This window comes from Ceratotherium simum, chromosome 11, assembly GCF_057802395.1.
Source record: "Ceratotherium simum simum isolate JZ-2026a chromosome 11, ASM5780239v1, whole genome shotgun sequence".
Classification (NCBI taxonomy): domain Eukaryota; kingdom Metazoa; phylum Chordata; class Mammalia; order Perissodactyla; family Rhinocerotidae; genus Ceratotherium; species Ceratotherium simum.
This window is the reverse complement of record NC_141910.1, coordinates 47995349-48011907: the sequence shown is the minus strand read 5'-3', so window position 1 is coordinate 48011907 and position 16559 is coordinate 47995349. Positions and strand designations below refer to the sequence as shown.

Genomic DNA, 16559 nt, shown 5'->3' with positions numbered 1-16559 from the left:
AAAGCTTGGAGGTGGGAACGGGCTGTTATCTCCGCTTGCCATTTAACCTAGCCTACTACTCGGATTCTCCTTGTGTCTTTCCATTACTCTTATCTGGGATAAGATCAGGCCGGATCCCCATCTTCTGCTTTAAAAGCCTACATATACACTACGTGTTTTCCTTACCCCCCCATCAAAGTCATTCCTTTTTACAAGAATAAATTATATAACATCTTTTTTCTTTAGTTATTTCATAATGTTTCTCAAACTGCATCAGCTCACAGATGTCAAATTCTTCCCAGATCGTAAATCTGTCCCTTTTCCAACATCCCAGCAACTCTGCCAATCTCACCTTGTTGATAGTCCTAAATATTGACCTTGTCTCCGTCTTACTAAATGTACTGACAACTTTTTTCAGGTTGTAAATACATTATCTAATGTATTAATTTATTATTTATTTCTTTATATCTGTACATTTTAGCACTGTATGTCCTAAATTTATAAATACCTAGAGATAGTCTCTATTTTAACTGTGAGTTGGACTTGTCATAGTAATATACGCAAAAAGTCCCTTAAAGAAGTACCTTTCGCAGAGAATAATATTTTCTATTCATCTCTTGGCACAAAAGAACGAAGACATTTATCTTGCATGCCTGTTTTATTAGAGAGCCTTCTTTTGTCGTAGGAATTTTGTCCGTATTCAGAAAAGAAAAATGCTATTTATCTGTAGAATTAAGCTGCCTCTGCTCCCCTTGGTCATTTTGAAGACCCAAAAATCACCTTATTCAAGATAACTGGGGTGCCTCCAGTTATTCCAAATGTGTGTGTCATTACTTATAATGAATTCTGACAGTCTTCCCAACATAAATGAGTAGCTTATCTAAGATGTCTGGCATATCTTGACAGTACTTGGAGTGGAGGGTATATTTTTCCTGCAGACATCTTCACATGGGAATGCTTAATTTGTCATCTTCTTTGAGAGAGTCAAAAGGAGTCCAAAGCACTAAAAATGTTGTCAGACGTTACATGAGATCCAACCAGCTATATGAGCTATTGTTGGGCTTATAAATTCTTGAACTGACATCTCAAGGATTTTATAGAATGTGCTGAAAGAAAATATAATGTAGACTGTTATTTGCTGCTGACTATTCCTAAAGCTAATAATAGACTTAGAGCACTGAAAAGGTATAAAATAATTCTTAAAATGAAATTCAGCTCGCATGTTTAATTGCTCTATTGGCAGTCAACAGTTGGCAGCCAGACTTATTTATAAACAAAAGAGATCAGTAACACAATAAGTAAAACAAATAAAAGTTTCTAGTAAACTAATTTCTATTAAAAAATTAAGTAAAATAAGAAATAAATTCCTGAACTCCAATTACATTCATAGTTTATGTGAGCTTTTTCAGGAAACGAGATAACCTGACACCGTGCTTATATCAGGATAAAATTCAAAAGGTTAATACCTCATTAGAGGTTAAGAAATGCAGCTTTGCTCAGGAAACAGGTAATTGTCAATAATACTTGAGGGGAAGGACTGTGCAGTTAATTGAGTTCTTCTGGCAAAAACTTTTAGATGCATTTTAAATAATAAGATATTTTTAAAAGAAAACATTAGTCAGACATTGATCTTTAGGACACAATTTCCTTAAAACAAATTCTGCTCTTTTTAGATTAGGGCTCTTTTCTCCCACTCTGAGTATAGGGCTGGTGTGTTTTTCATTTATTCTCTCAACTAATCCTCATGACAGACCTGTGGTATAGGTGGTGAAGATCAATCCTACCATGTTTTAATGTTCATAAACTCTTACAAACTGACTAGCCATTCAGAAAAACATTCTGAGGCTGTATTGCACAGACAAGGCAAGACAGAATTATGTAATTAGATCAGACCAACTTAATGGCCAAATAAAACCATTTTAGAAAACTAATTCTGCTTCTACCACAAGTGTTCAAGTTATTGATGAGGCCAATCCTTTCTTCATTTGTATAAATTCATAGACATGACATTTTCTAGAACATTTAGAAAAAAATTATATTCTTTCTCAGTCAATAGCTTTATGTTTAATCAAAACATTTAAAAAAATCCTCGCTCATCATTTTCTCCTTTGACACTCCAGCAGCTGTTGTGATAGTACCATTGTTTCTCTTTGCTTTCCTTGTTGCTTTGAAAATGAGTTCAATGTCCTTTAACACAACTGTTTGACCTTATACTTTTTCAGCTTATTCTAAATACAAAAAAAATTTCTATTTCCCTCCATAACTGCCTACATTATGGTTTTGTGTTTAAAATTCTTGATAGAGCTTTAATTCTGCCTTCTTTCCTGAAACTCTACAGGTCTACAAATTGCCTAGTAGCCCTTATTTTGTGCTTGAGGTTCTGTCTTCTGTTTTCAACTCTACAATATTTCATATTGTGTTTCTGTTACATCCAAAATATGAGAGACGTGGCGAAGGGCTTTGTGTTGTGTTAAAAGTAGCTTTTACTTATAAATTTATCATCTCTTTATAAGTATTTCTGTTGTACAGTTCAGCACACTGAGGTTGATATGAGGAACATTGGTAGACTGATACATACTAAAATTGATAATGCCTCATATAGGAAGTAGTATTGTTTTTGTAGTAATAACCCCAGAATGCATTTAGGGAGCACTGCATTCTCCTGGGTAGTCCCTTTTTCTCTGTTTATAGAAATTTTTTGTTGTTGTGAGTCATGACTTACAAGGCTAGCCTGGAAATGGAAGGCTTTGGGGCAATAGCTTGGTTTATGGTCTCAAAGTTTAGCTAAAGAGGTGTTCTAGATATGAGACCTAATTTAAGACAAATGTCATTGTTTGTGTTTACAGATATTGATGAATGTCAGCAAGGGAATCTGTGCATAAACGGGCAGTGCAAAAACACCGAGGGCTCCTTCAGGTGCACCTGTGGGCAGGGGTACCAGCTGTCAACAGCGAAAGACCAGTGTGAAGGTAGGAGCATGGCAACGTGAACTACTGTGATGTCACTTAAGGCACCTGGCCTGAAAAATTGTGCACTCAATAAAGTGAGTGTGTCTTTGAGAAACTACCTAGACAATTGCATTATAGAGCCAGAAATCAAGGGACTTAAACTTAAGTCAGGAAAGTCAATAAAACAGGATGGAAAAAGGTTAAATTTGAAAAATATAGTATTAGTGATCTGGGCATTAATTAGTGGCTGGACATTAATATTAGGAAGAAAAATTATTGCTCTATGTAACTCCTTACTGCAGAAAGTCAGTTCTGTTAAATTCATTTGAAAATTCTACATACTAGGATTTCAGAATATCAGCCTGGTATTATGCTGTGGAATGTTAATAACCTTAGTTTTTGTGGGTATTTAGCTTTTGAAAATTTTTCCTTTTTTTAAAAATATCACTAAGGAAGACTTTTCAGCAAGACTGAAGTAAATAGTATCCCCCTTATACTCATGGATAAAGTTTGTGAAATATGTCATATTCCTACAGGTGGTGATGAGGATTTGGGACCTCACTTGGGGTGACCTTAGACTTAAAAAAAAAAAAATTATGCATTTCAGTGAACTTCATACAGAATTACTTCACTTCCCAATAAGTATATGCTTCCTGAGCTTGAAGATATAGTATCACCCGTGACAAGCACCAGTGTCTAGAGTTGCTGAAAAGAAATATCATTTATTTAAGAACAGAATACACACTGTACAAAATCAGTTGTTTTATTATAAGGAAACAAATCATATCCATATCTATATGTAAACTTTGAATATTTAATGAGTAAAAAGGTCTCCTGAGAGGATGTTATAAAAGAGACAATATATGATGGTACTACAAAGGGAGCTACCAACATTATCATAACCTTCGCCAATTATTCCTTTCTGGAACATGGAAAGTCATTAAATACCTAATCTAGAAGTGGAGAATGATAGAACACACACAAGTACACTGACATAATATAGATAAATTGAGTAATTTGTTCTAGATTCTACGAGTCCCTCTCAGTTTTTTTATTTTATGACCCCTGGCCTTAGTTAGCTAAGCATTTAGCAAGTGCCCACCTGCATAGAAAACTACGAATGAACGTATAATAAGAGAAGAGGTCTACACATAATATAATAAGGCTGTAATATTCATAGTCCTTTTTCTTGAAGAGCCTGTGACATCACTACCAAAGGTAAGTCAGGTACATGCAGAACCACTCGCCAGATTATCAATAGGGGCAAACCAATTTTATATGCCTAGTGCCATGATAATCAAAATGATGCTGTGAGCAGGGTGGAAGAGAGCAATGGTGCCGGGGTCCCTGTGACAACTGATGTTTGTGTTAACTCCTATAGACTCACATTGCCAGAAGTACATAAAAATACTCAAATGTTATGAACAAAGTCTATCAACAAACAACATGAATTGAATGCCTGCTAGTTGTAAACCACTAGGTCATCTAAGGAGTAATAAATGATGTGGTAGACATAGTCCCTGCAGGAAACTTAAAATCTAATGATGAAAGTAAAATAATTGAGTACCTGCATTAAATTATTGTGCCTTTTATGTATGGATCTGATGCATGTGTGTGTGAGAGCCTGAGCTCACGAATGTGGTTACAGAACAAATAATCTCTAAGCTGAGGGTATGTTGATCAAGAAAGAGAGATTCAGTGGCACTGTAGATATCAGATGGGCTGAGAGGAGGAAAGGGGCTTTAGATTTGGCCAGAAAATCAATGTAATTGAGAGAGAGAGAATGGAAGCCAGATTCCTAGGGGGCTGAAGGGTAAATCAGTGAAAAGGAAATGAAGGAGTTTGAGTCATGACAGTTTCAGATCAGGAGTCAGCAAACTTCTGTCAATGGCCAGCTAGTATGAATATGTGGTGCTATTTTCCAATAAAACTTGATTTACAGTAAATAGGCAGTGGGCTGTATTTTGCTGAACTCTACTTTAGACTACCACAGGCCTAAGTGCTTTTGAGTTGAGTGTTAGAATTGAACCTATAAAAGAAATCCAAGAAGCTTAGTGGAGGTTTACAGATTACGGCAAAGTATTTGCCACTCATCAGTGAGCAATGAGTGGGATTAATATGTACAGATTCTTAGCTCATTGGTTAAAATTTTAAGTTCATCTGGACTTTTCCTACTGGGTGATTAATGCCCTTTTAGTAGAGATCAATTTAATTCACATAATAAAAAATCTGAATTATTATAAACCAGATAGTTTATAGACCTCCTTTACGTGAATGATTAAAAATATCTTTAAAGCACCACTTCTACAGTTTCTTTTTACTCTCTTGCTCATAGATATCGATGAATGCCAGCACCAGCATCTCTGCTCTAATGGGCAGTGCAGGAACACTGAGGGCTCCTTCCGCTGTGTTTGTGACCAGGGTTACAGAGCATCCGCCCTTGGGGACCATTGTGAAGGTGAGAATTGCTCTTGATTTCAGAATTGTAAAATGCCAGAATCAGAGGGAAATCTGGACATCATCCCAACCTCTGCCTCGAGCCCAACCTTTTGACTTCACAGTTGAGGACATTAGGTCCCTACAAAATATTTTCCCCGTGATCACACAAATAACACAAAGAAGTGAGTAGAATCCAGGTTTTCCTTGTACTGCTTGGAGCTGTTTTTTAGAAGAATTATGCCAGCTAGACGAGTAAAGAATCAGTTTAACTTTTCTCAGCTGTAGATGGTTTATCCTGGGTATATAGTTCTGAACTATATCACCTTATTTATGCAGGACCAGCATCCAAATGTTCCAAATAAGTAAATACAAGTTAATTTTCTAGATAACTGGAAAGTTTTTAAGAGCCAAACTATAATTCAATTTTGAGCTTTTTACATAAAATATTTCTAAAACATATCCCACAAGTATAGCATTGTGTGGTCATTAACCTCTTTCTCTACCTCCCACGGCTCAGGACCTCTCCGAGGTGGTCAGGGCTGCTTAGCCAGTCTGTCACCAACCTTTCACTTGTGACATTTCAGTGTCCACCCAAGTAACAGTTTTTTCCCAGCTCATCTGCTGAGTTGCTGCATTTAGACCCTGTCAGTTGTAAAACTAGAAATGTGAACATGACAGCGTTGTGCCTCACATGGAGAGTTAGTCTCTGAGTGAGGGTCTGAGGCCTACCTTTGAGAGAAGTGGATGAACTTTTTAGTGAGTGGTTTTGTGGCACATATTTCAATGTCCCCAAATACTTTTTCACTTGTCAGTCCCAGTTGGTTGGGAAAGAACCAGTGTACTTTATAGCATTCTGCTTTTCTGACCAGAGAACTTGGCATAAGCAGTCACAACTCTTCTGGAGGGCAATTTGGCCAGTTTCAGAGGCCTTAAAATATATATTATCATTGAATCAGTAAATCATCTTCTAGGATTTTATCCTAAGGTGGTAGGGTTCTTCAAAGGGTTAATAACACCAGTGAAAACTTGTAATCAACACACTTATTAAAAAATATGCAAATGGTCAAACAAGTGATAATTTGAAATAATGAAATTTGATTGTCTGAAAAATCGTCTTTGGGGAACTCTGTAATGTATGGGTAAATGTTAATGATTCAACCTGGTGGCATTCCAAGCGGGAGAGATAGTTGTGTTGTTGGAGCGAGTCACGGAAGAACCTATTCTTAGAAGTAGGGAGGTGGCAAGGCACAAACTAAGGCCCTTGAAAAGGTCAGTTTAGGAAACTGACCACCAGCGTCTCCTCTGCCCTAATTCTTGGCCTAGCGAGAGGGTAATCAGGCCATTGATTAAGTCTTGGCCAATGGATCCTCATTTGAGGGCATGTTCCTCTATTTTAGCTGTTTTAGTGTGTAACCATCTCATCAGAAGTCCAAATTTTTATTCTAAAAACATCCATTCCATGAAAAGCCAAACAAAAACTTTTTAGCCAACTTGTTCGTCATTATTAATATATATGTTCCATAAGAAAGCCTCTTTGGGAGTATATAATTGGGCCCTTTTCTCTTAAAATCAGGGCTAATTTCCCTCATGTTCTGGGTTATAAATGGGACTGGAGTCCATTCAACCAATTCAGAGCTCCCTTTGAGACTATATTAGCACTTCAGCCTGCTAATTCCTAACTAGTACTGTTTCCGACCCTCTCCAGTGGTATTTAGCTGTAATTAACTGAGCTGTGACTGTTCACGTGCCTCTCACAGCTGTGGGAGGAAGAGCCATCTTTCTTGTTGGCTTTTATATTTACATGTGTAATTTCCCTATAATAACTCTGGCAAAGACCTTGTTTTCTTACAGTATTATCCCGCAATCCTGCTGGCCTTCTCTTAGAGTCAGAATCGCAGATATTGTGCTGATTTCTGTGTGCTGCTTACTCCAGCATATGCTCAGTAGCCACTCAGTCTGTGATGATGGGTGGCCTCCGTTGTTCTGGTTATTAGAGCTCTTGGCATCTCAGCCTTCAAAGGTCCTGCCTCGGACTTGTTCCCCTTTCGAGCACAGTCTCTACTTCCATGCCTACCTTAGCACCTTCTCCAGCCCCTCACTATAGTTGCTCCGTAGTAGTGCCTTGCAAAGCCTGAGAAGATTCATGATTTACTGTCTTCCTGTGGCCTTTCTCTCTTGGTCATTTCTTTATGGACCAAATCAAAAAACGTGGGAGGAAAGTGCTAGTATTTCTTGCCTTCTGACATTTCTTTCCATGTCAGAATCATTCACTTATTCATTTATGCATTTGTTCGACAAATATTTGAGTGTGAAGTATGTGCCAGGTGCTGTTTTAGATACAAGATGTACAGCAATAAACCAAACAGACAAAAATTCCTGCCCTCGCAGAGCTTACATTTTAGTGAGGGAGATAACAATAAACATGATAAATAAGTAAAATATATAGTTTGTTAAATGGCAATAAATGTTACAGAGAAAAATAAAGTGGGGTCTATGGGGGGTGCCGAGGGAGGGAGGGTGGTGATCTTAAAGAGGCAAGCAGAGGCTTCCCTGAGATGATGGCATTTGATTATTTTTGGGATGAGCATTCCATTCAATGGCACAGCAGATGCAAAGGTCCCGAGGAATAGGGTTTGTAGAGGAGCTCAGGAGCCCGACTTGGGTACTTTAAATTTGTGGTGCCATTAATGAGTATCCAAATGAAGATTTCTGAAAGGCAGTTGAACCCATGCATTGAGAATTCAGGGGCTGAGTTCTGGGCTGGGAGTCATCAGCATATAGACAATGTTTTAAAGCCATGAAATTGGAAGAGATCACCAAGGGAGTGAGCGTAGCTAGGAGAAAGAAGAAGTCCAAAGACTGTCTCCTGGCCCATCTTTAGAAGTGAGGAGATGGGTAGGAATAAGCAAAGGGGATTGAGCGGAAGTGGTAGGTGGGGAAGGAGGAAAACCAGAATCCAAGAGAAAAAAGTATTTCAAAGAGGAGAGAGTGTTGAACTGTGCCAAACACTGCGCTTGGTAAGATGAGGAGCAAGAATTAACTATGGGATTTAGCAAGATGGAGGTCATTGGTGATACTGACAAATGCAGTCTTAGTGGAGGGGTGGCCAAGATTGACTGTTGCCTTCCTTAAAGCCCCAGCTCTTGGAAGGAATCTGTCTTTCACAGGTCGTGGTGCAGGACAGTCCCAGGTTGGACTCTCTTAATATTCAGCCTACTCTGTTTTTGCTTTTCAAGACAGATCAGGGTCTTGAAAAAACATTTTAAACAATGCCAGACTTTAACATAAGGCGCTGAGTTTTAAAATCTATACAATTATTTATAAACACTTAGAATAATGCTGCTTTTTTCTCACATACGTTATTTCTCGTAAATTTTGGAAAATGAATGAGAAGCAAATTATTTTAATAGAGTGTGAACAAAGCTGACGTGCTTCCATTATGCTGAGGCAAACATCTAGGTAATGGAGTGTTTCTTTTGTTGCTTAAATTCATATTCTCAGGATTCTCCTTGATCATTTTTGAACTGAGATTTTTCACATAACGATAATGTCCAAATATGCCTTTTCTCGCTTCATTATCTCAGTTTCCTACAGAGCACAGAAAGAAAGGTAAATCTAAAAACAATCCTCCTACTCAACATCCATTAGGATAGCTCTGGAGCTATTAGAATAAATGTGGAACAGTTGGAACTTTCATACCCTGCCTGTGGGGATGTGAAATGGTACAGCCACTTTAGAAAACAGTTTTTTCACAAGTTAAACCTACAATATGACCCAGCCATTCTATCCTTGGGTATTTACTCGAGGAAAATGAAAGCATATGTTCATACAAAGACTTACACATGAATGTTTATGAAAACTTTATTCATAATAGCCAAACTGTAAACAATCCAAATACTCATCAAAAGGTGAATGGGTAAACAAATGGTGGTACATTTATACAATAGAATGCTACTTGGCAATATAGAGAAGAGAGCTATTGATACACACAACAACTTGGATGAATCTCAAAAATGCTGTGCTGAGCGGAAGCAGCCAGAAGCAAGGGCACCAGGAAACCTTTTGGTTTTGGTAAAAAAAAAAAAAAAAAACACAAAAAACTTTTTTTTGTAATGATTGGTCCAATTTATTTATTTAGTACATGTTTTATGGCAAAGATTCATAAATAGTAGGCTAGAATTTATCCCTGTTTGGCACAATCACTATTCAAAATCATGAAATTAGCAGAGAGTTGAGGCTTAAGAACTATTTTCACAGAATTTATATTTAAGAGCCTGTTCTCAATTAACCTTGGTTCCACTTTAAGAAATCTTGATATACCAAGGGTCAGTTAACTGGTGAATAAAACATTGGTGGGCATACTTAGATTTCAGAGGAAACACTTATTCCTCCATTCTGTTATTTTAATTGTGCATTGTGGTTCCTTTACTGTCTTTTTCACAGCAATTATAACTCCCAAGGCATTAGGTTAATAGGAATGGAGATCTTAAGGTCAGATTGGAAAAAAAGAGTCAAAGGAAAACATCACCAGGCTTAGGCTTTATGTTTGTCACTACAGAGTGACATCCTTACAAAGATGTCTCATCTTTTCCTTAAAAATGATTGCATTTGCAATGACTTAAGAATCTAACAGTGGATTCTAACGGATATAAATTGATATAGAAATGCCTATACCTTGATTGTGATGGTGGTCACAAAGACAGATCAACTCATTGAACTGGTCTTTTAAAATTAGCTGCATTTATTGTATGTAAATTATACTTCAATGAAGTTAGAAAAACAAAAGAAAAAGCAATAACCTGCTTTAGTTGTGACAAAGTCATATCAGGTATGTTTTACATTTTAGGGTCAGTATTCAGAAACATTTTAAATCTGGGTGAACATCATAACTTGTTTTTGTTTTGCTGTAAAGAAATTATAAGGTGCTTTCTTATTTCTCTTTTATTTGTCCTATGAATGGTTCAGAAGCCAGTTAATTGGTTGATTGGATTCTATGAGGAAAACTTAATTTGGTGTCCCCATATTTTGAACCAAACAGCTAAGAGAATAAGAGAGATTACAACAGTCTGCATATTCACTTGTTCCTGGAGCTTCTCATATATTTTAGCAGCAATTGTAATTATTTGCAAAAAAATGCCATAATATGCCAAATTCTGAGAAAACAAGGTTTTATTTCTTAGCTTTTTTCAATGCTAATAATTTAAACCGTGCACAGACAACAGAAGAAGGACTCGTGGAGTGCGTTAGAAATAATGAGCTCTGACTAGGAGTAAATGTGGTAATAAACAGCCCTCGTGAGTGATCTGCCTGGCATTCATGCAGTGAGAGGGTCATTAATTGTCTCAAACGCTCACAGTCAAAACTCATTAGTGGTTACGTAAACCATTTTTAGTTGCACATATGCTATAAATATGTACATTAAAAAATTCAGGCAACATCAAACCTGTTTGTGATAGCTGTGGCTTCAAGGAGGCTTTTGATCTTGACAATTCCCTTCCCTGCCAAAAGCCCCTGTTCCTGCCCCTCTACTTTCCACCCTGCTGTCAAGACTCCAGGTAAATTCCTTCTGTTACATGAAGCCACCTTTGACCTTAGTGATATGTCTTCTCTAAATTCATGTGATACCTGAAGTTGATATTATTCTTTTGACAAATAAATTTTTTGAGAATTCTTATGTTAAATTGTTTTGGACTGATAAAGCAATTAAATATTTTATATATTTATTTTTATTAATAGAATTCATTTTTTTGAACAATCATTGTTCTGTGGGGGCAGGGACTATGCCAAATTATTGTTTGTTACAGAATTTTGACTTTTCCTCTTCCAATTAATTTCGTTTGATGTTAAAACTTCAGTTTATATATTATTCAAAGCTAAAATCCTTTCAAAATGTTTCATTTTTTAAAAATTCTGCAAGTTACAAAGCTGTCATCCGTTTAAAATTACGTGTTTTGAGATATAAAATAATGTTCATTTATATGATTTTTGTGTGTAAAGATAAGGAAAATATTTAATTTTCTTAAGTTATTAAGAATAAATTAAGAAATAGTTTATTTCGTCTTTTAAATTTTTAAAATTGACTTGTAGATATCAACGAATGCTTGGAGGACAATAGTGTTTGCCAGGGAGGCGACTGCATTAATACTGAAGGGTCCTATGATTGTACTTGTCCAGATGGATTCCAGCTAAATGACAACAAAGGATGTCAAGGTACTTCTCTCTCGTTTTTTTGTCATAATTTACATAGTTGCTGAGTTCTTTGATGCTCTCTGATGATAGTCTGTGGTTTTACCACTTTATATGTCAATGAGCTATGCCAATTCATAGTATTAGAATATCTTTCTTGGGTCTGCAGCAAGTATAGGAAGTTCTCGCTTTACCCTGCACCGTGTTAACTGAAACTCATGCGTTTTAGAACTGTGTCCTAGCTTTGCATGCTTCTCTGGTACTTTGCTGTTCCTTTCATGGGCCAGCCTTGATACTTGACTCTAAATTCTAGCTTTTTTATATCCTTTATGGGCATATTTCATTTTGTCCCACAGCTGATATTTATCTGTCCTTTTCCTGATCCCTGTTGTATCCAGTATCCAGCTTTTTCTTTTCCTAGAAAACCTCATTAATAATTTGGTCAAAATTATAGAGGACAGCATTTTATATTTTTCCAAGTGCTAATCACATTTACTCTCTTAAACAGCAGTACAGTGGACACAAGGTACTAATAAGAACACAGTACCGATCACAACCCCAGCTTTAATGGAACACCTACTGTGTGCCGACTACTGTGGGTGCTTCATTTAATTTGTAGAGAATTTAAGAGGTAGCTTTTCTTATACCCATTTTGTGCGTGAGGAACGAGGCTCAGAGAAGTTAATTAGCATGCTGCTCCCTACTAAGCAGTACAGCTGAAATTTGAACCTGTGATCTTTTCCCACTACTCTTCCCTACATTGCCAAACCAATTATCGTTGTATTTATAGCCAAAAGAAAGAAGACAGTGAGGTTCATTGTTTTTTCCCAGTGTAACACATTGAGTTATTATTGATGCTGGGACTGAAAAATCAGATTGTCCAGGTCCTTTGTGTCAACATTTTTACCTACACCTGGCTGCCCCACAAGTTTGCCTATATTTATTAGTCTTAATAAATCCATGACTATTTTTACCATTGAAAACTCACATTTATATTTACCTTTACATTTATTAATTTCTGATGTTGGGTAAATTATTTTTCCTTATTGTTCCTCTGCCATTATGGAACTCTGTAGTGTATCCCAAAGTGCATATAAATAAAGGATTGTTGGAGTTATTCTTTACACTGCTCCTGGACATGTATGATTATTTTATTCTGGATTGTCATAAATTATATCTCCTCTCACATGTCCCAAATTACAGTATTCTTGAAAGGGAAGATGGTGTCTACTCTCTAAGATGTGGTACTGGGATAATATTATATCCTATCCATATCATTATCCACACCCAGATGTGTGTCACTGAGACAGGAAAGACTTGGGCCTTTGCCTCAAGATCTTTTAAAATTAATTCCCTTACTGATCTTAAGATTTAAATATACTGTGGTGTACCTCATTTGATATCATATATTTAATGCCTTTATAATACAATAAGGTGAATTCCAATGCAGAAATTAAATGTGCTTGGATTTAATGCAGTGGAAAAGGAACATTTGAATTATAAATTTGTGAGAATATTTCCATTTTGGGATTTTTACATCTTAATAAAATGAATCTTGATTTATATAAAATCATGATGCCAAGAGATGCCCAGAGAAATCCATCTGAATCCTGTTTTTATTACAGACATTTGGGCTTAAAACACTTTTTTCTTTTCTAATTCCTCTCTTGTCACAATTTTTTGACTGAATAGAGGCAAAAACCAAGTCTTGTATAAATGCACCATGATTTCATATGGCAAATTTTATAAACTTCTCAAGTCACAAGAAACTAATTTAGTCATGCGATTCATTAATTGGCACTGCTATCTTCTTTCAGTTCATTAAATTTGTGTTTGTGATTTGATATCAACTCAAATATATGACTGCTCCAAACATGTGATGTATATTGACTAAAATCATTATTAAATTGACTTCTGTCCCATTGGCGATTCCTGTTTTCCAGAATAAATTAATAAGTCTGCTTGAAAACTTAAATCCAAACAAATGAAAAATATTGCTGAAGCAGGTTTTAGTACTGTTTAAAGAATATTATCTATGAATCTGCTCTATCATGCACCTCCTCCAATTAGAGGCTGTGTATAATAGCATGGACACTCAACTTATTTATTTATTTTTTTTAATTTTATTTATTTATTTTTTTCCCCCAAAGCCCCAGTAGATAGTTGTATGTCATAGCTGCACATCCCTCCAGTTGCTATATGTGGGACGCGGCCTCAGCATGGCCAGAGAAGCGGCATGTCGGTGCGCGCCCGGGATCCGAACCCAGGCCGCCAGCAGTGGAGCCCGCGCACTCAACCGCTAAGCCACGGGGCCGGCCCTCAACTTATTTTGAATCATTTCTTTTTGCTATGTCACTCGAGGCCTTGTGATCCTTCATTCTGCCTGAGTTAGTAGCCTACTTCTGTCTAATCCCATGATCATGTCAGCATTCTGTACATAGGTGTAGATTCCGTTGTTTGTTTTAATACTGAAAATGTAATTGATGACAATGCTCATAACCATGGGACATATTTGAATAACAATGTGATCAGCATAAACTTTAAACCTTACCTAATAATCTGAAGATAGTTCCATAGTCAGTAAGGCATTTTCAGTTGGAAGTGTAAGAGTCTCTTCCCCCAGAAAAATTAACAATGATATACAGATAGCATGGAAATTCCATGTTAACAGTATCTTTAGGAATGTGGCAGCCTACATTTGAGATTCAGAACACACTTCAGTTTCACATTTTGACTTACGCATGCCAAATTGTGAATTTCTGTGGAATCTCGGACCCATGAAAGAAACCCAACTTAAATATAGCCTGGCTTTCAGCTGAGTTACTAGCAGCATAGTTTAGAAATGCCTCAATAAGTACAGCCCAAATTGAATGCATATGTTTCTCTAGTTCCAGATATTCATGTTGTTCTTGCTTAGTGGTTTCCTGGAAAAAAATCTGAGAATTCGTCTTCAGTTTCTGTCATCAGACTTTTTAGACAATTATTTGTTAATCAATGACTTCTCTTGAAGCAAGAACTTTATGCACTTTATTCCCTGTGTGAGGTTGCAAAGCTGGCAACTTTTAAAGGGCTACATTGAGGCATAGGATAAAATAAGAAGGAAGTCTTGGTTAACCTCCTGGGCTCCACAAGTTGGATATGGACCTTGGTCTTGATCTCCTGGCCAGTGGAACTTCATGGCATCTTGTTGTCCAGGTAGAGGTAACTCTAGGCAGCAGGTTGGAAAGAAAGAATGGAACTAAAGGCTAAGAGAAGGTCAGAGTTCAAAAAAGATGACCAATCTAAAGTGTTATCAGCTGGTTGGAAACAAACAGAAGATATCAGAGATTTTATAAAAGAAATAAAGAATTTCACAGAGTAAAATCATATTGATAAATAGTCAAGGAGAAAATGATTCATTGCCTTTCCTTGAAATATTTTAAAATTAGTAACAATAACAAGAATAGGAGGATTGTTAAGAAAAGATGAGTAGTTCCTGCTTGGTTTCTTATTTTGATTCAGCAATAAGTCTGAATTATACCCGGATGGAAGGGTAAAGAGCTCAGGATTAATACAGAGAGATGGATACATCAATGATATTGCCAGAATTCCTGTTGTACAATGAGATCAACAATCAAAAAGAAGATCCCCAGGAGATCTTGGATGCAGGGAAAGGGATGACTTTATGGAGGAGAAGAGGTACAGGGTTGATGATGAAGCATGTTCTTCGCGGTCACTAGGAAGGGCTCATGCTCTGTGCCTTTTTCATGCTCCCATTAAGATTTGCAGTTATTCATGTTGGTTCCTGCTTCCCTTATTATATTGTGAGCTTCAGAATGGCAGGGACCCCATCCTATTCAACCTTTTCATAGGAAGCATTCAATAAATGTTTTTAATTGAATTAAAGATGGACTTCTAAGAGGATGAATCAAGGACCTCTTTAGTAAGAGGTAAAGGAGGGCCTAGGAGACTTGAGGAAGATAGGAAAATGACCTTAGTAGGGCTACTGCCTGAATGGTGCCAAGGATAGTGATAGTTTTTATGATCCCGATTAAAGATTTTTTTTTTTATTTATTTATTTTTCCCCCAAAGCCCCAGTACATAGTTGTCTGTCATAGCTGCACATCCTTCTAGTTGCTGTATGTGGGACGCGGCCTCAGCATGGCTGGAGGGGTGGTGCCTCGGTGCGCGCCCGGGATCCGAACCCGGGCCGCCGGCAGCAGAGCGCACGCACTTAACCGCTAAGCCACGGGGCCGGCCCAATATGATCCCGATTAACTAAGAGAACCTTAACCAATCACTGTTCAGTTAGTAGAGAATGAACAAAACTGTGAAATTTGGTGGTGGCCAGACATTTCTAACACACTATTAATATGCTGTGCTAGGAGTTGGGGACTCACTAAAATCTACATTTCTCCTCAGGGAGCGTCAGTGTAATGAGGGACACAGGTGAGTAAAACAACAATTAAAACGCAGTGCAAATAGGCAGTTGCATGGGTCAGTACCAATGTGAATAGGAGAACCATTCTCCAGGATTCCTTATGTTGTGTCAACTTGGGCATTGTTATCCAACATAATTAGGATACGTTTCACTTACACCAAACACGTTGCACATTATCAGTGTTTAGGAGTACATCGTGACCCTGGCCATGGGGAGCATAATCACTCTTCATTGCAGACAAGCAGAATGTAAGATGGTCAACACAAGTTTAACTACAGCATGATTTGTTCATGAGTCTTAATAATAGTAGCTACCGCTTTTTGACCCTTAGTTGTGTATCAGGAACCTGTGCTAAGCTCTTGACCCTCATTCACTAATTTCATCATCACGAAGCTGTGCAAATAATAAGAGCTTCCCTGGCTTAAAAGGCCTTCTTTTTCTTGTATTTTATTTCTTTTATCCGTTTTCAAAGAAATATAGATCGGAGTCTATTTTGTTTATATATTCAGCAGACATTTGTGAAGTGCCATTTGTGAACCAAATACTCTAAATAAGATATGTTCAGCCTTGCCCTTAAGAAGTTTGCA

General features: G+C 37.1%; 1 protein-coding gene across 18 annotated transcripts in view; it reads left to right on the top strand.

Moving 5' to 3' along the window:
• Positions 1-16559, top strand: part of LTBP1 (latent transforming growth factor beta binding protein 1) — a 384533-nt gene that overhangs the window by 293654 nt on the left and 74320 nt on the right. For all 18 annotated transcript variants that reach the window (XM_087436922.1, XM_087436919.1, XM_087436921.1 and 15 more), the window contains 3 exons: positions 2826-2948; positions 5263-5385; positions 11454-11576. In XM_087436922.1, the coding sequence (XP_087293048.1) occupies positions 2826-2948; positions 5263-5385; positions 11454-11576 (369 nt within the window). The remainder of the gene's footprint in view (positions 1-2825; positions 2949-5262; positions 5386-11453; positions 11577-16559) is intronic.